Below are 22,737 nucleotides of genomic sequence, written 5' to 3'. Positions count from 1 at the left end.
GAAAGTAAAAGAGAGAAAACACAGAGTGGCCACTCACCGTGTGCAAACTAAAAACCCACTCAGGGTTGATGGGGGGGTGGGAGGGAGGGGAGGGTGGGTGATGGATATTGAAGAGGGCATCTTTTGGGATGAGCACTGGCTGTTGTATGGAAACCACTTTGACAAATAAATTTCATATATTTAAAAAAAAAAAAAAAACCACTCAGTCTACTGCTGTCTTTAAGAGATGCAGGAAGAGGGGAAAATTCTCACCACTCCTGCTTGATAGAAGACCAGATGGCAGGGAAGGCAATATTATTATTAAGGCCTGTGGCTTTTATAGTTTACAAAGTGTGTTTGCACACATGATCTCATTTAATCCTAGTCTTCATCCCAGGCAATAAACAGAAGTTTTTATAATCCCCATTGGAAAGGAATAATTAAGAAAGATGAAGAAATCCAAGACAATTTGCCTAGATCACACCATCGCTGTGCGGCATAGGGGTATCTGGCACAGAACTTCAGATTCTCTTTCCAGAACCTTCCATGCAGCGGCTACTTCATTCAGTGTCACTCACTTCTTGGTTCATATGTCCCAGGGGGTTTCATTTCATCAGCTACTATCAGGTCACTGAGACTTAAAAAATAAATAATGATATTAATGTTACCTGACCAAGTACCCATTACTATATTTATTGGAACAGTTCATGTGTGTATTTGGCATGCTCTGTATAATCTTTGTGGCAACTTTTTAGTGGATCTGAATTCCAAATGGAATTATAAATACCTTTACATCAGCATATTTTTGCTGAATTTTTGGTCAATTAATGAATGAGTGAATGAATGTCTGTTAGAAGGAATATTTGCAATATCCTAACCTGAGTGTTCATCCCCTGGGGAGCTAACCAGAATCACTTGGAGTAGGCTAAGTTCCCAGTCTCCCTGCCCCCACCAGCCACTTACACATGCCAGGGGCCCACCTGTGGACACTGTGACTTTGTGGGAGAGTATGTAGCTTGGGGACCTACATGCTTCGAACCAGACCCACTGGTCTTCACTTCTGATTAAGAGCCACTTTCTAGGCTAACTCCCTCCTTCTACAAATGAGGAAATAGAGGTTCTGTGACATGTTCAAGGTCACACAGCTCATGGAAGAGAATACCATAACCCAACAAACACCCCACACTCTGGTGGAGTCTCCACTAGGAGTACTTACCAGAAAACATCATATGGTACCAAGGCCCTATGAATACCAACTGAAAAACTCCTTCCTCTCAGCAAAAACAACCATATCAGGCCACTTCAACAGTAAAAATGCAGGACATCATTTTTGTTTTTGTTTTTGTTTTCCATGTTTGGATGGACTATGGAAAGTTCTAGTTAAGAAGATAACCTGGGTAATAACTTCCAGAGTTAGCAGAGGAAACAGACATAGGTGATGTAGAATAAAATACCTAGCCATACACCCCTTAGCCTTTGGCTATCCAGAATGTCCCTCAGTATATCGCAGGGCCTCGGGGTCATCCCTCAGCACACATACACACCTGATCGGGTCTGCCCGAGTGCTATCACCTATGTGAGGGCTTTGGTCAACTCCATACTCAAAGACCTCCACTTCCTCATCCCTCAAGATGCAGTCACTGAACTACCCAAGCTGCTTCTTTCCAGAAGAGATGGAGTGTCCTTGGAGGATCAGTGTGAGGAGTCTCTGGGAAAGGAACGAGGAGGGTTCCCTATGAGGGCCCCAGTGTGTGGAAACACTCAAGTGTCAAGTATCACATTCAAATGTTCTTCATGAGAAGATATGGGATATCAGGATAATGTGGAAGGGAACATTGAAAAGACTGAAACTATCATTCAGGGAAGAGTGGCTCTGATATCAGGGCCACCTTTTTTAGAAGATATTTAACAAACACATGAAATTTTTAAGAAAACAATCTTTGCCCTACTGAATTTTGGGCAGACCCTCCTCTGAGTAGTGGTTTGCTGCCCCCTCGTGTTCATTTTATTTTATCAAAAAACTTTAACAAATCCTTATAATAATCCTTATTAACTTTTCATTTTCTTTTCCCTCCCAGTCTTTCTAAGGATAACTATCCCTCGAGTGTCACTGAAATAGCCAAATTAAAAGATAACTCGGTTAAATTAAAGACAAGCGTCTTCTGGGGAGCCTGGGTGGTTCAGTCAGTTAAGCATCCGACTTTGGCTCAGGTCATGATCTTGTGATTCATGGCTTCAAGCCCCACATCGGGCTCTGTGCTGACAGCTCAAAGCCTGGAGCCTGCTTCAGATTCTGTTTCCCTCTCTCTCTGCCCCTCCCCTGCTCATTCTCTCTCTCTCTCTCTCTCTCAAAAATAAACATTAAAATTTTTTTTAAAAAAGACAAGGGTCTTTTTACCACATACATGACAGTTGCTTACAGTAGAAACACAATTTCTGCTTCTCCTCCTAGTTGTCAGTCACCAATCAGTGCCATCAACATGGGAGCAGGAAGGACTCCAAAGGACCACATGACAAAGCCATAACCACAAAAGTCACCATCATGTCACTTCAACATGGTCTCTTTAAGGAGAGGGTAATTGTCTACCTAAGAAAAGCCATAAGCTACTCCAGCACTTCCCTATCAGGCCAAGCATCTGTGGAGCAGTGTCTAGACTCCTGGGCCTCCCCGCCAGACCTTGTGAATAAGTAGAGATAGGACAGTTGTATTTTTTAAAACTCCCCAACTAATTCCACTAAACATTCAGATTTGAGAACCACTGAACTACTACATGAGCAAGGATTGATGTGTATACAACATCTAAAAGACAGAATTTTTAAAATATTTTTAATGTTTATTTATTTTTGAGTGACAGAGAGACAGAGCACAAGCAGGGGAGGGGCAGAGAGAGAGGGAGACACAGAATCCAAAGCAGGCTCCAGGCTCTGAGCTGTCAGCACAGAGCCCTACGCGGGGCTCAAACTCAAGGACCGCAAGATCATGACCTGAGCCGAAGTTGGACACTTAACCGACTGAGCCATCCAGGTACCCCAAGACATAATTTTAAAAAAAGAAATAAAAAGTCAATTTTTGATAGCAGAGAAGAGCAAGGAAGCACAATGGAGTCGAGGATTTTGTCTGGGGCCAAGAAGGGACCCACCAGGGTGATACAGGGATCTGGGATCTGGCACCCAAGGTGAAGAGCCCCATTATGGGAGGGCTGGAGGCAGTGGAGAAAGAAAGAAGCTTCTGTTGCTCATCTGCCCTAAGCAGGGCCAGGTGCAAAGCTCACACCATCACTGGTAGTCTCTTGGATCCTCTTCTGCGTAGCCAGGCAGCCACCACATCCTGTTTATGCTTCCCTGTCAATTTCTCTAAAATGCAGCCTTTCCATGTCTACAGTGCCCACTTTAATTCTGGCATTGAGGACGGGACAAGGTCAAAAGAGAAGGGGGCCTTTTCTATAACGTTCCCCTTACAAAATCATTTACTTAAAGATATTCTGCTGGTTCTGCATTTCGTGTTTTGAAGATGTTTTCCAAAGATTCCCAGGGGGCCCCTCTTTCAGGAATCCTCCAACAAGTAAAGGGACACAAACGCTTGGTTTGCTGTGGCCAACTGAGCACCCGTGTTATGTCCTCAATCTTTCCAGGACTTCACTAAAGTAATACGAAATGCATGGGAGACCTATAACCCACAGGGACAATTTTACAGGAAAGGATACAACAGCAGGTGACTTGCTGGATGGAAGAAAGTAAAGAAATATAGGGAAAGTTCCATGAACTGAAAAGATCTCCTCAATGCCTAGAAGAATAAATGAAGGAAGGCCTACACAAAGTAATATCTGCAAAAAATTCCATGAGCCTGGGAATAAAGAAAGAGAAAAAGCAGGTCACATACAAAGGATCAGGAATTGTCATGCCATCAAACTTCTCAACCAGAGACACTGAAAGGCAATGGAGAAATTTCACAGGGAAAAGATTACCAACCTAGACATATACACATCAGGCCAAAGTATGTATCAAGAAATAAGACATGTTCAGACTTGAAAGGAATTCAAAATATCAAATAGGCACTCTCTCTTAGGAAGGTCCTTGGGAAGTTCCCTCCAGCAAATAAGGGAATAAACGCAGAAAATGAAATGTGTAAAAGATAAACTGAACATTAAACATTAAAACTGTTAAGAGTTAAAGCCAAAATTGATTCAGGCAGTGTCAAACCAGAGGTGGGCAGGAGGGCTTCCCCAACAGGAGCAGGGGAAAAACTTATATAGAGAAGGTGTGGAGGCAAAGAAAGGAAATCATATAACTGGTTATAACTTAAAGGCGAGTTGGAGGTCTGTGACTGGTTGTCTTTAGCATTTCAATTTTGTAACTTTGAGGCATTTATGGGCTTAGATTTTGGTTTGTTTGCATAGGCCATAATGCATCAGAACCTCTTCAGTCTAGTGGCCTCCTTGTTTAATTAATTTAACACATGGGATCCAGGCAAAAGGAGCTCCAACAGGGTTAAGGGATGAAGGCATGTTGGAGGACAGGAGCTCTTTCCAGGCTCAGAGCACAAGCAGTTCAGCCTAAAGCAAGAAGACAGAGAAGGGGAAAAAATACGTTTGCTAATTTGGAAAATATCATTGGCATTTGACAAATCGGATGATATGCATGCAAAATCAAGGCCAAGTGCATAAAAAAGTGAAGCCAATGAAAAAGTGAAGCAATTAACACCGGGTTAACTAAATATTATATAAGAAAAGAAAAATTATGGGGGAGCCTGGGTGGTTCAGTTGGTTAAGCGTCCGACTTCAGCTCAAGTCATGATCTCACAGTTCATGGGTTCAAGCGCTGCGTCAGGCTCTGTGCTGACAGCTCAGAGCCTGGAGCCTGCTTTGGATTCTGTGTCTCCCTCTCTTTCTGCCCCTCCCTGGCTCGCACTCTGTCTCTCTTTCTCTCTCAAAAATAAATAAACATTAAAAAAATTTTTAAAAACGAAAGGAAAAATTACTCCCAATATTAAGCTCAGCAGTGAAAAAGTATGGTCTACAAAATGATGCCATTGTTATGTTTACATCAGGACATTGGAGAAGGGAATGAGGATGGGAACACCAGAGGCCAACCACCTACCCTAATATAAAGCCAGTAGCTAAAGTCTCAGATTGATAAATTAAGAAATATGAGTTAATATGTTACCTCTGAGAGGGAGAGGTGAGAGTGAGACTGTTCTCTGAATTCCTAATGGAAGCTTTTGAATTTTGAACCATATGCATGTATTGCATTTCTGCAATTATTTTGTCAAAGATGCATCAAATGGATTCCCTCTGGCAGGATAGTCAATGAACTGCTCACAATGGCTGCCATTAGCGAAGGGAAAAAGGAGGCTGGGGAAACAAGTGGGAGAGAAAAAATATTTTTCACCGAGCTTCCTTCTGCATTTTTTAAATCTGTGCTTTGATGTTGTATTATGAAAAAGATACATGATTTTTTTTTCCAAGGCTAAAGAAACAGGAGTTGAAAATGGTTGCCCCTGGACAGTAGAATTGAAGAGAATGAAGGAGTGGAGAGTGTAGGTATATCTTGTATCATTTTCTATTTTTATATACAAAAAGATTTTTTGCATTAGTTTTTTAGCATTATATTTTAGTATTATATTTTTAAAAATAAGCATATGTTATTCTATGTATAAATTTTTAATAATGTTAATGAAAGCTATGACATTGTTTCTTGGACACCAAAGTTTTAAACACTGTATAGGCTGCACCATTTGGCTGGCAAAGGTGATCCTGACCCGAATTCTGTAGTCAGGGATTTTCCCAAGCATGGAAAGCTCTTTGGCCCCCTCTGCTGGTAAGTGATGCACTTGTCAACAAGTATGAAAGTACTGCTTGGATGTCTTCCCTAAGAACATCCTGTAAGCTAACAAATTCATTAGCTGAGTAGTTTTATTTCTATTAAAACCGCCACTAAATTATCTGAGTATGTTCTACAACAACTGGTGGTGTCATAGAAGGAAACATTTCCATTTGCCACTTTTCTATGAATTCTAAAGAACTTTTTTCCCTCAGCCATTATTTTCACATACTCAAAATCTTGGGGCAGCTGGCTGGCTCAGTTGGCAGAGCATGTGACTCTTGATCACTCTTGATTGTGAGTTCCAGCCCCATGTTAGGGGTAGAATTAACTTTAAAAGAAAAATAAACAAAGTAAATAAATCAATAAAATCATCTGGTGCTCAAAGATGCTTTTCTCTCATGCCAAAACTGTGAGAGAATACCAAATGGTAAATTTAAAGATTTTTTTCATCCTTGCAGTTAAGTTCCAGATGCCATATGGTCAGAAATAAGTTCTCTGAAGATTCATTAGTCTTTGCTGTCTGACGGGACTTTCTCTACCTCCTGCCTCAGATGGGAAGAATCCCTAGAGAAAGCCTAGACAGGCAAAAATCCACCTAATCTCATTCACACGTCTAGAGAGAGTTAGCAAAGACTTTTATGGATTTTCTTTTTCTTTTTTTTTTTTTTTCATTACCTGGAAGACATGCTGGCTTTAAAACTTAGACTCATTTTTAAATTGTCATAGCATCCTTTCCACAAAATCCTTTTTGAAACTTTTTTTTTTTTAGTATATTTATTTCGAGAGAGAGAGAATGAGAGAGAGAACAAATGGGGTAGAGGCAGAGAGAGAGGGAGACAGAGAATCCCAAGCAGGCTCCACACTGCACTGTCCCTGTGGAGCCCAATTCAGGGCTCAAACCCACCAACAGTGAGATCATGACCTGAACCACAATCAAGAGTTGGGCATTCACCCGACTGAGCCACCCAGGTGCCCTAAAACTGTGTTGTTGTTTTTTTTAATTGCATACCCTATGACCCAGCAATTTCACCACTTAGTGACTCTCCCAGAAAAACAGGAACACGTATACAAGGCTACAAGGGTGGGGACTGCAACATTGTTTGTAATATCTAAAAAATGAGAACAATCTAACTACCCATCAGCGAGGGAAGAGCCAAATAGATGGTTGATTATCTATGCTATGATTGATTACTTAAGCTATTCAGCATTTCATAAGAATAAGGTAGTTTACATGTGCTAACATGGATATATATCCAAAAAACACAGTAAAGGGAAAAAAGTATATTGTAGAAAGATCCATATGGCATGGTGTCATGTACTTTTTTTAATACTACAAATTCTCTCCATGTGCATAAATAACCATGTAAATATGCAGAAAATATCAGGAAGGCCACATACTAAACAGATAACAAGGGAGAGAGAAGGGAAGAGGGCCAGGAGTGGTATGCAAAGGCTCCAGGTTACAAATATATGGATTCATTAATTACATCAGTAATTAAAAATTAATGTAAAGATAATCTTGTCTCCATCCCCATCCAATCCCTACTCCACAGAAGTAATCAACCTTAGGAATCCTTCCCTAACTTCTGCAACTGCAATGTCCATCTCTCGGTGCAGTAGGATAGGGGAAGTAGGACTGGAGTCAGCCAAAGAGTTCTGCCCTTCTAATCCCAAACTAGTTTAGGAAATGGTAGAGAATGGCCTCTGGTTAATATATATATATATATATATACATATATATATGTATGTGTATATATATATTATATGTATAATATATATATAATATATATGTATATATGTGTATATACTATATATAATGTATATATATGTGTGTTATATATAATACACACACATACAAAATGCATAGTTTTAAAAAAATTTTTTAAAGAATCCTTCCATAACCTTCTCTATGTTCAAAGATACACAAATATAGATGCACATAGACTTCTTTCTCCTCTTTATTTTTCTAAAATAGGATTAAACTACACATAATATTCTACAATTTTCTTTTTTCACTTAATAATATTTCAAAGATACTTCCTCTGGTAATATATAGATATACTTCATTCTTTCTAATAGGTTCACAATAATCCATAGAATGGATGTATCATAATTTATTCAAAATTCCCTTATTTATGAACATTTCGGTTGTTTCTACTGACTTTTTGCTACTATATTATATAGGTATATGATACATACACATATCATTTATATGTAATATGGTGGCAAAAATACAGGTATATGTGAGGAAATATGCACTCATATGAAATAGCAAAAAGAAAGAACCAGAACTTATCTTTACATCCTGCCATTTTTTTCTGAGGAGTGCTGGATCAAAGGGCATACAGATTTATGGTTTTGTTATATAATGAAGGCTATTTGTTTGTTTCACATGAGGGATGGAATATACCCAAATAATTTGTTTGAATTATGCAAGATAATTTGGGGTGGAAGAAAAGATTTATTAACACATAGAAGTAGCAACCTAAACTCAAACTGGGTTTAAGGATTAAAAAATAATACGTGCAGTATTTTTCTGAATTGCCTTGCAATATTATGCCACCTGAGGGCACCAAAGACTTAAAAATATTTTCACCACGTTTTCTGAAACAAAAAGTTCCTCAAATTTCTTCAATGAACATTTATTAAGCATTGTTCATTTTTTATGAACAAGGAGGTGTAACAAGGATATAAGTAAAAATAAAGTATGATCAGTGCCCTCAGTGAGTTCAAGGTCTGGTGGGAGTGGTCTTAGTGCTGCAGAGGAAAATGTCATGTTTTGAATTACTTACTGGCATTTGGTGTAAGTATATTCCATCTATCCTCAACACTGGTTCTCTAACTAGAGCCCAGGTTCCTGAGAATCTCTGAGACTCTTTGAGGGTTGGTCCAGTTCACACTATTTTTGTTATAATACCAACATGTTTTCACTTTTGTCACTTTCCTTTTCTCATGCATGTACAGTGTTTTCCAGAGACTTCAAGGCATACTAATGTTATTGCTCTGCTAATGAAATGCGTTTATATACTGTGTTTTTTAAGAAATTTATAAGGTACAAGGGAGCTTGGGTGGCTCAGTCAATTAAGCATCTGACTTCAGCTCAGGTCACGACCTTATGATTCATGGGTTTGAGCCCCACATCGAGCTCTGTGTTGACAGCTCAGAGCCTGGAGCCTGCTTCAGATTCTGTGTCTCCCTCTCTCTCTGCCCCTCCTCCGCCTCATGCTCTCTTTCTCTTTCAAAAATAAATAAACATTAAAACATTTAAAAAACAAGAAAAGAAATTTCTAAGGTAGCAAGGTGATTCAGTCCCTCCTTTGCCACAGGAGCCCCCTTTCTGGCCAGACAGCAAGCAAGATGACAGGGTGTGCAAGCATCTCTGACTACACAAGCAAGCAAGATCTGTGCCCCAAGGGACTCCGGCCCACCCTGTGCCAGATTCCAAGCCCCTGTCAGCCTCCAGCTGGTGGGCATCCTGTACCAACTTTTCATGAACGTGAAAGGGAATTCTCCTCTTTGCTGAGATTATATGGTACCTGGTGATTCTGATCTGCTTCAGTGCCTCCACACCAGGACACTCCTCCCTGGCAGTAGTGGAGATGATCCTTGCTGCTATCTTCTTTGTCATCTACATGTGTGACCTGCACACCAAGATACAAATCATCACTGGCCTAGAAGTGACTTCTTCTGAACCCTCATAGCAGCCATCCTCTACCTGATTACCTCTATTTTTGTCCTTGTTGAAGAACCACTCCAAAATCATTGCAGAGGTACGGGCCTAATCAGTACGTGCCTCTGTGGCTATCATGCCCTTACATCACCTTCCAGTTGACGTAGCACAAACATAGAGCAGCCCCTACTGAACCTGCAGATGTTGCCATGTAGGTGAACTCCCTTCATTTCTCTCTGCAACCTGCAAATAACACTTCTATTTAAATAACCCCTCCCGAGCCCCACAACACTCCCAGCCAACTCCCAGCCTTTTAATTGAAGTAAAAGTGCCATCCTGGGTATGGCCGTCGTTATGCATGTGCCTATGCCTCCCTTCCTTCTACAGTATCCAAAAGGAGGCCTTAACGTTCAGGTAAGGGTGCATAGTCCAGGCAGAAAATAAACGGGTAAACTGCTGGTACTTCACTATGAATCAAGGTGGTAACACCAAGCAGTATTAGTAATAATTCTATTTTTTAATTCTCAGACACTAATAGGAAGGTGAGGGGGGAAAATAGTCATTTAAGAATGTTCTGCTTGGGGCGCCTGGGTGGCTCAGTCAGTTAAGTGTCCAACTTTGGCTCAGGTCATGATCTCAAAGTTGATGAGTTGGAGCCCTGAGCCTGGAGCCTGATTTGGATTTTCTGTCTCCTCTCCCTCTCCCCCTTCCCTGCTCTCTCTCTCTCTCTCTCTCTCTCTCTCTCTCTCCCTTAAAAATAAACATTTAAAAATTTTTATTTTTAATTGTTTTTATGTTTTATTTATTTTTGAGAGCAAGAGAGACAGAGCACAAGCAGGGGAGGGGCAGAGAGAGAAGGAGACACAGAATCCAAAACAGGCTCCAGGCTCTGAGCTGTCAGCACAGAGCCTGACATGGGGCTCGAACTCACAGTCCTTGAGATCATGACCTGAGCCAAAGTCGGACGCTTAACCAATTGAGCCACCCAGGAGCCCCCAAAAATTTTTTTAAAGAATGTCTGCTAAAAGGGCACCTGGGTGGCTCAGTCGGTTAGGCGTCCAACTCTTGATTTTGTCTCAGGTCATGATCTCACAGTTTGTGGGTTTGAGCCCCACATTTGACTCCACGCTGGCAGCACAGAGCCTGCTTGGGATTCTCTGTCTCCCTCTCATCTCTCTTTCACAAAACAAATAAATAAAGATTTAAAAAAGAGGAATGTTCTGCTAAAACAGTAAAAGTTATTAATTTTGCTAGATTTCAACACTTGAGTGCATGCCTTTTTAATATTCTGTGTGATGCACTGGGACAGACACATAAGGCTAAATATTCCAGGTCATGTTACTCACATTTTGCTATCAGAAAACTTAAGGCAATAAATTACACGAAACATCTAAGTGAAAGCAGTTTACATTTCTTACAACTTTGAGATGAATCACAATGAAAAATAATGTAAACTTTAAAAGTATGAGCTAACACATTTAATTTCCTTAAGACCAAACAATCTAAGTCAAAAGGACCATGACAGTGATCAGCACCAAGATTTTCCCAAATGCAAGAGGTCCTTCACAGTATCTATGAAAACCAGTCACCAAATTCTTGCTTGAATACCGCCACTGCTCACTCTCTCCTCACAAGCAAACCATTTTGCAAGAACTCTAGTAAAAGATTTTTCATTCAGTGACAGAACTCTGCAGCTATCCAACATCTTTGAATTGGCCCTAACTGCTTCATTAAGGTTGCCTGATATAGTAAAAAGCACAATGATTTAGGAAATTAGAAGCCCTCATTCAAGTTCCAGTGCACTCATATACTAGCAGGAAGACTTTGGGCAGTTTGCTAACCTCCTTGAGTTTCAGATTGTATGAATGGGGAGTACTAAGGCTATTCACTACACTCCAGCAATTGGTCTAAGGTTCAAAGAAGAACATGTTTAAGATGGCGGAACAGCATCGAAGGGTTTTTTTTTTCGCGTCTTACATCCATGAAATACAGCCAGGTCAACACTAAACCATCCTGCGCATCCAGAAAACTCATTTGAGGATTAACACAACAATCTGCACAGCCTGAACCACAGAATTCAGCAGATATGTGGCACAGAGAGGTGAACTCGGGGAGAGAGAAGCCGTGGAGCGCAGGGAACTGCACTGTGCAGGGAACTGTTTTTACTTGTGGAGAGAGGACAAAGATGGGGGGAGAGTATGAGAAAAGCACCCCCCCCCAAAAGCAGCTGGAGAGAAAGTGGAAAAGTGGAAACTGCTGCTGAGACTGAACAAAAAAGGGAGAAAGGAGAAAGGAGAGGGTTTAAATTCCATTAAGAGTCTATAAACGGGGAGGGCAGAGTCTGAAACTCCACAGCTGGATACCTGGTGGTGCTGTGATGGGAAGGGCGAATCCCCAGGATCAGAGAGGGAGGTCCACTGGGTCCTTGGACCACATGAGGAGAGTTGGGTCCCCTCCTGGGAGGACATTTGGTAGAGGCTGTGCGGCCTCCCCACAGGCAAACGTCCCAGCGGACCCCAGAGAACAGCCACATTTGCTGGTGCCGGCACAAGGACGTTAAGGGTGAAGTCCAGTACCAATGTGTGTTGTGATTTTCCATAATCCCTTAAGTACTGCTGCTACACAATCGTGTTAACTTTTTCTGGGCCTGGCTGGCACCCAGCTGCAGTCTCTGGGAATCGGCAGCAGCACAGTCCCGCCTGGCCGGCACCTGGCCATTGCTCGGTGAGACCCTCACCCAGAAGGTCTGAGCAGGTGAAAGCCGCAGTCCCTCAGAAGTGAGGGATTGGGAAATACAGCCGTATCTGTGATAAAACTCAGAAGAAAGATGCCGCCTGGCAATCTGATGGCTTGGTCACAGTGTAAAAGTGGAGTGTAGATGGAAGCCAGAAACAGACGACGGGTGCCCGATTGCTGATCGAGAACAGACCTCTGCTACTAGAGACTGGTAGCTGGGGGACGCCATTTTCACCCCTCCAGCACATGCGCACACACACCTACAAGCGCCACAATCTACCCGAGTAAGCTAAGCAACGCCATCTAGTGGAGAATGGAGCCATTACACTAAGCCATGCCCAACCGGGCCAACCTCACTCTTGATGAACAGAAGTCTCTCTGCCTGCTTAGTTTACGGACTATATAAAGTCTTCATAGTTCGATTTCTAGGGGAAAACGATGTAATTTCAATCGTATTTCAATCTGTTTGCTGGTCCATCTATTCAATTTTTTTTCTTTTTCATTGCTTTTTCTTGAATAAAGAAAAAATTTTTTATTTTCAATTTTTATTAAAAATATTTTTTTCTACTATACTTCCATCATTTCATTTTATTATATTTCATTACATTTTTTTCAAATTTTCAAACGTTTTTTTTTTCTTCTCTTATCTTTCCCTTTTTTCTCTAATATATCAAGCATCTTTCAACAACCAGGCCAAATGCACCTAGGATCTAGCATCATTTAATTTTTGTGTGTGTTGTTTTTAATTTTTTACCTGTAATCTTTTTTTTCTTATTACTTTTCTTCCTTCAAAATGATGAAATGAATTCACCCCAAAACAAAGAGCAAGGAAGAAATGACAGCCAGGACTTAATCAACACAGATACAAGCAAGATGTCTGAAGCAGAATTTACAATCATGATAATATGAATACTAGCTGGGGTTGAAAATAGATTAGAATTCCTCTCAGCGGAGATAAAGAAGTAAAAACTAGTCAGGATGAAATTAAAAAATGCTGTAACTAAGCTGCAAATGTGCGAGCACCTCAGTATATAAATCAATCACAAACATAAAGAAACTCATTGATAATAATACCATAATAGTAGGGGACTTCAACACCCCATTTATAGCAATAGACAGATCATCTAATTTTTTTTTTAAACTTTTTTTTTAACGTTTTTATTTATTTTTGGGACAGAGAGAGAGCATGAACGGGGGAGGGGCAGAGAGAGAGGGAGACACAGAATCGGAAACAGGCTCCAGGCTCTAAGCCATCAGCCCAGGGCCTGACGCGGGGCTCGAACTCACGGACCGTGAGATCGTGACCTGGCTGAAGTCGGACGCTTAACCGACTGCGCCACCCAGGCGCCCCTAGACAGATCATCTAAACAGAAGATCAATAAGGAAACAATGGCTTTGAATGACACACTGGACCAGATGGGCTTAACAGATATATTCAGAACATTACATCCTAAAGCAGAATATACATTCTTCTTGAGTGCACATGGAACATTCTCCAGAAAAGATCGCATACTAGGACATAAATCAGCCCTCAACAAGCACAAAAAGATTGATATCATACCATGCATATTTTCAGAGCACAACACTATGAAACTCAAAATCAACCACAAGAAAAAATTTGGAAAGATAAATACTTGGGAGACCAAAGAACATCCTACTAAAGAATGAATGGGCTAACCAAGAAATTAAAGAGGAAATTAAAAAGTACATGGAAGCCAATGAAAATGAAAACACCACAGCCCAAAACCTCTGGGACACAGCAAAGGCAGTCATAAGAGGGAAGTATATAGCAATCCAGGCCTTCCTGAAGAAGAAAGAAAGGTCTCAGATACACAACCTAACTTTACACCTTAAAGAGCTGGAAAAAGAACAGCACATAAAACCCCAAACCAGCAGAAACAGGAAATAATAAAGATTAGAGCACAAATCAATGCTATCGAAACCAACCAACCAAACAGTAGAACAGATCAATGAAACCAGAAGCAACTTGTTCCCTATTCTATGGACCTAGTGCCCATGTGTGGTACCTCTGGTGTGGCTTAACCCCATCACTAGCTGAGGAAGGTGTTCCCGACGTCCAGTTCCTGGGCTCAGATTCAATACACTGATAATACTTTTTTTTTTTTTTTTTACCCTACTTTTCCCCTATCAGACACGAGATCTTTCCGTCACCTCCACTCCAGGAAGAATTTCAGTACTGCCCTCTTCTACATGCCCAGTTGTTAGCCTGAAGCATGCACCACTGAGACTTAACTTCATCACCTCAATTACCGGAGTTATTATCTGGGTCTTGTCTAACCAGCATCCACCAGACTTCAATGCAGGCACCAAAATTCTAAGGGGAACCTGAGGCCTTGGAATAGCAACTTCCGATACCAAACTTTGTACCCTCACTTGAGAGCCCTTGTCCCATTTTATGTCCTGTTACTGATAAAGAGATGCTTCTGTTTCTCAACTCATGTTCAGAACAGAGCTGACATTCTCCTTACCAAATACTTCCCTCACTTTAGAGAAAAGCTCTTATTTCTACCAAAGGAAGGAAGACAGTCTCTTTCTTTAAAATAAATGGTCTATATTATTAGTGGCACAATACCAATGACAAAAAGACAAAAATTTTTATCTTTATAAAATGCTAAGTAGAGAATACTGGCAGAGTAACAGAAGTCAGGAAATAAATCAGATTTTTCTCCTTTAAAACTGTCCCTGTGTTTTACTAAGGTTTTCCCACTTTCTCATTAAAACACTCGTTTGTATTGCACTGATAAACCTGCATTTCTTTCCATGTGATTCAGTATGCAATATATTTTATCCTGTGTGACCACAATACTACAACCATGTTTACTAAAAAGGACAAAATTAATTTCTTAAAAGTTAAGCAATTTCTAGGGCACCTGGGTTGCTCAGTCAGCTGAGCATCCAACTTCAGCTCAGGTCATGATCTTACAGTTCATGAGTTTGAGAACTACATCCGGCTCCCTGCTATCAGGGCAATGCCTACTTTAGATCCTCTGTCCCCATTTGCTCCTCTCCGCTCACACTCTCAAAAATGAACATTTGGGGGCGCCTGGGTGGCGCAGTCGGTTAAGCGTCCGACTTCAGCCAGGTCACGATCTCGCGGTCCGTGAGTTCGAGCCCCGCATCGGGCTCTGGGCTGATGGCTCAGAGCCTGGAGCCTGTTTCCGATTCTGTGTCTCCCTCTCTCTCTGCCCCTCCCCCGTTCATGCTCTGTCTCTCTCTGTCCCAAAAATAAATAAACGTTGAAAAAAAAAAATTAAAAAAAAAAAAAAAAAATGAACATTTGGGGGACCTGGGTGGCTCAGCTGGTTAAGCATCCCAGTCTTGATTTCAGCTCAGGTCATGATCTCATGGTTCATGGGTTCAAGCCCTGCCATCAGGCTCCGCACTGACCACATGGAGCCTACTTAGTATTCTCCCTCCCTCGTCGCCCCTCCCCCATTGGTTCTGTCGCTCTCTCAAAACAAACTTTAAAATAAATAAACACGTTTAAGTTAAGCAATTTCTAAGACTGAGAAATCACCCTGGTAATGGTATAATGATCCAATACCACATCTCCTTCACTTTAAAGTTTATAGATACTTGATCCTTAATATTTAGAAGAGGTACCACCAAACTACTGCCCCGAGCTGGCCATTTTCATTGCAAAAGACACATTCATTTAGGTATTATGCTTGTGCCAAGATGCAGAGCAGTTGCAAGACATTATATGGGCAGAAATATTTGTCTACCCTTTATAGACTTTACAGAAAGTTTGCCAACACCCAACTGAGAAACTATCTTTCAAAATTAAACTGCATACATCTTAACAGGTGGCATGAAACCTCTATGCCTCTTTTTAGGCACAAGAGATGGTCTCTATTCTTACTTTGCAACACATAGGTTTTATCTATTTTGCAATATGACTACAATTCATGCCAGTTTGCCCTTTTCTCGGTCATTAAACATTAAAACGTAATTAAGGCTTTGATGACAAAAGTATATTCCCTATTGAAAAAGCATGCTTACATCTAAATAAAAATGCCATTACAGAATCATAAACCTCTTATGCTAAGGCTGGCACCTATAATCTATTTTCAAATCAACAACGTCACCTAGTCTCACTGAGCTTGTTCTATTAATATAATGTCCATTTAAGAACGGTAAGCCAAGGGGCGTCTGGGGGCCTCAATCAGTGAAGCATCCAACTTTGGCTCAGGTCACAATCTCATGGTTCGTGAGTTTGAGCCCTGCATTGGGTGCTCTGCTCTCAGAGCCTTCTTCAGACCCTCTGTCCCCCTCTCTTTGCTCCTCCCCTACGCAAAAGCACACTCTTAAAAACAAAAGAAGGTAAGCCAAAAGAAAAGTTCTCTTTCATCCCAACTCACCAGCCCATTATCTGTTCATTTTAGCATCCCAGAAAAAGGAAAAAGAGAGAAATGTAGTGGAGGTAGCTGGTCAAACTCCAGCTTACAACTGTTATTTCCACAAAAAGCATGATGTGTAGAACGCAATTCTTAAAGATTTGAAAGCACTGAACTCCATCTTTGTAATTAGCTCACAAGGACATGATTTACCATTAAAAGTACAACGATTACATTTCAGCAAACTGGTGAACCTGACTTCAAATATTAAATCAGATCAAGCTTAATTTATAGCTGAAGATAATGCCAAAAAATGAAGCAAAGACTCAAATAGCTAAACTTTAGTTCACAGAGAACTCAACCAGATGTTTCTTGTCATATACAACCAATTAGAACAGGATCTGCCTGTGTAATCTAACATGTACTTTTAAAACGATACACTATATGTTCCTTGGACTTCATGTTGAATAACATGGTGTTAAGGAGTGAAGAAAATTAATTAAGCAGTGAAGCTAAAATTTACACAACAGCTAATGTGTGCCCAGGATTTACATCAGGTGGTCTACATGATTTTTGTCCTCATAGTAACTCTTCAGGATATTAACGTCTAAAAGCATTAGGTATCTGGATTAAAATCACAGATCCTAAGGTGCAAAGTCAGTTTTCAAACCTAAGTGTGACTATTTCCACCATACTACTACCTGTCAATATGTTAGATTCACCATTTTTTTAAAGCTTCCTAGTGACACCAATGTATAGACAAGTTTGGGAATCATGACTCCTTGGGCTCTTATGCATACCAATAGGATACTATTGCATTGAACATGCCAAAGAAGTGTCCTTCCAAAAGATCTTAGCATTCGACATGCTATAAACTTCAATCATTGTGCCAGATTCTTTCTACAAATACCAAGGGTAAGTGGAGCCAACGTACAGGCTAAATTAAACATCATCAAATGACTAACTGCACAATTTATGGCTCTTAACAAGGAAAACCCAATTACAAAACCTTTTAAAGTAGGTACTGACTTACACTTTTCCAAGCTCTTAACTAAAAACTTTTCAGGTCCACGTGTCCCAAAGTGCCATATTTTATAACAATCGTATGTCTTTTGGATCATTTTTTTAAGTTCTAGCATGCAGTCCTAAAGCAAGGAAGTATCATCAAATAGCAAAATAGAATAAAGATTTGTTTGATATGCTCCACCCACCCCCTATGGCTAGGTGGCCACTATAACCTCCAGAAACAGAACTATTAAAGAGCCGTGAGGCGCCTGGGTGACTCAGTAGGTTAAGCGTCTGCCTTCAGCTCAGGTCATGATCTCACAGTTCATGAGTTCCAGCCCCACATAGGGCTCTCTGCTGTGTACACACAGCCTGGTTCAGATCCTCTGTCCCCCTCTCTCAAAAATAAACCTCAAAAAAAAAAGGAAAAAAAAAAAAAAACCTTAAAAAAAAAAAGTAATATCCAGCTCTCAAATAGTGATATCCTATTATTTAAATAGCCCAAGCAATATAGCCTTAAGTTTATCATGTAATAAGCCAAAATAAAATTAAAATCTCATTAAAAAAAAACTTCTAAGGGTGTGTCTTTCCTAATCCAGGTACCTAGATTCTAATAAGAGTACTTCTTAATCAAACATCTTTTATAAAACTTGTGAGTAGATTACAGAGCAATGAGAATGTGGTATCAGGTTAATTATAGGTTTTGGGGGGGGGGGTCAAAAACAAGTCATTTCTGACATGTTACTAAGTTTAAAATATGTTCATATAACCATATTTTAACAACAGTATATAATAAACACTAGTAAAAGGAACTTAAAAATATTTGTATATAGGAATCAGGCCCTTCAAGACAGTGAATTTTAATAGTTAATACAAATCTGATGTTATCAAATCAATATTATTTTTAGGTTAACACTTCTACATTTATTTCAACTTCAATAGAAATATTTATGGAAATATAAATTATTCTAATCCTTATCTTAATATAAAGCAAATAAGATACAATTTTTGAAATGCTATTTTAAACCCATTACCATAAGATTTTTGTTCATTAATTACATTTCATACCAAAAAACAGGGGGCGCTGAGAGCAGGGAGGTAGTAGTAAGAGGGAAGGATTACAAAGGAGGGAACACCAAAAACCTTCTGGGGGTGACATATATTGTTCACTACCTTGATTGCAGTGATGGTTTCACAAGTCAAAGGTTATCCAATTATATGCTTTAAATGTGTAGTTTATGTCAAGTTATACTTTAATAAAGTGGTCTGTAAAAAAATAACCTGCTACAGAGAAACTGAGTATGAAGCGGCCCAAAGTACTTTTTTTTCATACCTCCCTGGTCGATTTCAGAGTTCAACAATTCCACATCAGATGTACAGTTGAACTAGTTTCTGTGCTGGTGAGCTCCATTTCAATTATGGTCCAAACTGTTTACTAGCTACCCATTATTCAGACAGCAAGTTAAAATTATGCTAAGCTTTAATGGTTCTATTGAAATACATGTGTATGGATCCACCAGCTCAGTAACCAAACTTGTTGCAGCTATCATTTAGTAAGTAGAATAACCACACGACCGTATCTTACCATGCTTATAAAAGGTAAACTACTAAACACATTCTTTATCAATGTGTGAACGCACGATGAACATTACTTAACTACTGATAAATGAGAATTAAGGCCAAAAAAAAATTTATCTGAATATAAAGCAGAAAATGCCAGAACATTTTTAAGAAATCTTTTCTGAAAGCTATTCCGTGGACACAGGTAGATTTTAATGTAAACCAAATTTCTCAGGTCCCTTCTAGCTTATGTTGTTACCAAATACATTTTCCATCTGATAGATTTCATTAATCTGTTAACCAAATGGTGCAATCTAAGAGTCCCAAACATTCAATATGTGATACTGACAGAGCTTTGTCAAAACATACTTCTAGTTCTTCTGTGGCCATAACACTACATTTAACTTTTGATAACTAGATTGCATTGTGGCATATTATATAGTAATTTAAAAGAGAACTTTAAGCTAGATCTAACACTTTGTTACCACTCTAACTCATCCTCTGGGTTTTGTGGGGTAAAACTGTGTTGTTGTTTTTTTTTTTAATTTCCCCATCACTACCAGTCTCAGTGTGAACAAAAAATCTGGCTTCTGTTGAAAGCTGGGGGGGGGGGGGGGGGGGGGGGGTCTGGGCAGGATCCTGAGGTAGAAACAGCAAAAAACACTGCAGCCTTCTGAGAAAATACAATTTAAAACATGAAAAAACTCTGAGAATTAGCTTAACCTGACCTAAAACCTACATTTTTGCTCTGAGATTACACTCTTTACAATCAACATATATTTAAACATGGATGGAAATGGGATGAGGGAAGCTAAAAGCAAATGTAGGTAAACAAAACCAGAAAAATCAAAATACAAATATACAGAGCCAAATTACTCTTCCAGTCAGCAATGAAACAAATGATTCTAAAATTAATATGCAAGTGAAAAATAAAGTGACTGTTTAACATTCATTCATTTAATAAACTTGTTAAGCATTTGATAATAAAAAGTTTTTCCATTAACTTTCTTTTTCTAAACTAAGAAAGTAATCACTATCTTTAATAAAGAAAGTATAACTTTGTTTTAATAAGTAAATAAAGCACATTGTGTTTAGACACCAATACCTTGAACACTACAGAGAACGACAATCTTCTGAAAATCCAGTTTATTTTCCATGTGTGGACAGATCCAGTCAGTGTGATCAGTTTTTCTGCATGTGTAATAATTTATCAAAATAAGTTTTCCCACAAGACTCTTCCATCAAGTCTGAAAGTCCTGGTCTGACAACATACCCAAATAAAATTCTTGAAAATCGTCTCTTAAAATTTGGAAGAAAGTGTGTCAAGTCTTTCCTGTAAAGTTTACTGAACTACAAATGGCTAAAGAGCAATTTATGTTTTAAAAGGTGACTAGTACAACACTTGAGTTCAGGAAATTAATGTTTTAGTGCACTTTGCTCCAGTTTTAGCCAACATGCTACATTGTCCTTTGGGGGTGGGGAGGGGGGGCACAAAGTGGACTTGAGGATTTCCATTGTACGAAAAGATATGACTCTGCAAGCAAACAGTGTAAGCTGCCTTTTTTCTTAAGACCTGGACATTTTAAGACAGAAGCTTTGCAAAACATTACACAATTTTTTATTATTAAATGAGAAAATCTCATTTGTTACATCGTCACATTGCTAGTCAGAGAAATGCTGCAGTGATGAAGATAGTCAATGTTGGATCAACCAAAGTCCTCATTTCTACAACATTCATTTACAAAGAAATAATGTTCAACACAGCCCAACACAACATTCTTGGTTTTCTTCATAGTGAAGTCCCTCAAAAAAATCATCTTCTAATGGGGTACTTTACTACATAAATTATAGTTCTTCATTTTTACAATTCACCCCAAACTGCATGAGAGATGTATCACACTAAAATTTCTAAAGCTGTTAGGAAATCCTTCACACATCGTCATCATCTGATGTGTCACTGCTACTTGTCTCTGTGTCATCATTCTCAATAGTGGGTTTGAAAGTGCTGTTTTTCCAGGGTCCAAACTTGAAGTCACAGATCAGGCCATTTTTCAAAATACCATTTTTCCTCAGACCATTCTTCTGTAACTAAAAGATCAAAAATAAGTAAATTAAATAAACAATCTATCCTCCAGGGGTAACTTCTAAATTAAAAATACTGTAATAATTCAAAGTAACCATGAATATATTAATAAAATTGTATTCTACCCTGAAAATCCCAGATGGTATCATTTCTGAAAAACTAGTTAAATATAGGTAATTGATCCAACTGTACTAAAAAATATTTCCCAGGAATAAACCTTTACCTTTGAGAGAACCACAATTAACATCTATCAAACCAAAAAATAAGTAAAATTATTGTGTATTAGCATAGTAGAAAGAACATGGACTGTAGATACAGACAGGGTGAGTGCCACTATCACTTGTTAAGGTACTAATAAGCATTCCCAAATTTTCATTTCCTTAAGTGAAAGCTGTAATAAATACCTTCAGATGTTAACCAGAAAATAATCAGCAGCCATTAAAGCTTTAGCTGTTTTTATTATTCTGACCAAACTAGGCTATTAACACACCCTATAAACCGCTTTATTCACACTTTGCAGAATTAGAAGAATACTAACTATTCCAGTACTAAGTATTCAAGTTAAGGTGCACAAAATAACAAAATCAAATAGAGCCCTTTGCTTAACCGAAGACATTCTGATACTGGGGGGAAAAAACTAGTCTTTTCTTTCTGAAAATGAGAAATTAGAAATAAAAGGGTTAGTATGGTAATAAATAAGAACAGGGTCCAAAGATCACATATCGGGGGGGGGGGGGGGGGGAGGGTCCAAATTGGAAGCAATTAAAAGACACAAAATTAATAGTGCTAACATATACTCTATTAACTCTGGTCTTTTGAATTTCTTTAATGGAAAAAGAGACTCTGGAAATTTACACCAAAATCCCTAAGTACAACCTTCTATAAGACCAAATCTAGCTACATAATATTATTGGAAACTGTCTTTAAGTTTGACACTCTAGAGGGGTTCTTTTTTTTAATTGTATTAGGTTAGGGTCCAAATGACAAGGGCTGCTTACATCATAGCTACTTTTGTTACAGACCCGACAAACAAGAGATAACAAGTCTAGAGTCTTAGCCCTCAATTTTCCTTTTACCCTATTTAATTCTCTATTTTCCATAGCAGATTTTCTTTCCCACCTAAATTCTACAGTTTGAACTTATCTTAAAATTACCTTCCCCTTCACTTTGAACAAATAACCTCCTACCATCTTTACTGAGAAAAGCCAAGGCCTATGCATGTATCCTCTGGTATTCTCAGCCACTGTGATGATTACAAATTTACAAATACACTCTGTCCCTTTTTTAAAGGTACACCTTTCCCATCCCCCAAAGTTCTATCCTTGCTTTTCACATAGTTATCATCAACGCTGCCTAATCTTACCACACCTTGCAATCAGCTGCAGAATATTGATGATAAAAAAAACAAAAATACATGTATTTTCTCTAAATGTCTGCACTGGCCCCAAGAACATCTTAGTGTGTTCTTTTTAAAAATCTCCTTTATTTCTGTTGATAATCAAACAATAGTCGGCTCATAGGTT

At 39.2% G+C, this 22,737-nt stretch overlaps 1 protein-coding gene and 1 pseudogene across 3 annotated transcripts in view; one reads left to right on the top strand and one right to left on the bottom strand.

Moving 5' to 3' along the window:
- The first annotated feature begins 1,468 nt into the window (after nt 1–1,468).
- LOC123579956 lies at nt 1,469–10,130 on the top strand (annotated as a pseudogene).
- Nucleotides 10,131–20,262: 10,132 nt separating this feature from the next.
- GPBP1 (GC-rich promoter binding protein 1) overlaps nt 20,263–22,737 on the bottom strand; it is a 76,968-nt gene continuing 74,493 nt past the window's right edge. For all 3 annotated transcript variants that reach the window (XM_045493765.1, XM_045493755.1, XM_045493747.1), the window contains one exon: nt 20,263–21,219. In XM_045493765.1, coding sequence (XP_045349721.1) covers nt 21,061–21,219 — 159 coding nt within the window. In that variant the 3' untranslated portion in view covers nt 20,263–21,060. The remainder of the gene's footprint in view (nt 21,220–22,737) is intronic.

The sequence above is a fragment of the Leopardus geoffroyi genome, chromosome A1 (assembly GCF_018350155.1).
Source record: "Leopardus geoffroyi isolate Oge1 chromosome A1, O.geoffroyi_Oge1_pat1.0, whole genome shotgun sequence".
NCBI lineage: Eukaryota > Metazoa > Chordata > Mammalia > Carnivora > Felidae > Leopardus > Leopardus geoffroyi.
This window is presented reverse-complemented; position numbering and strand designations above follow the sequence as displayed.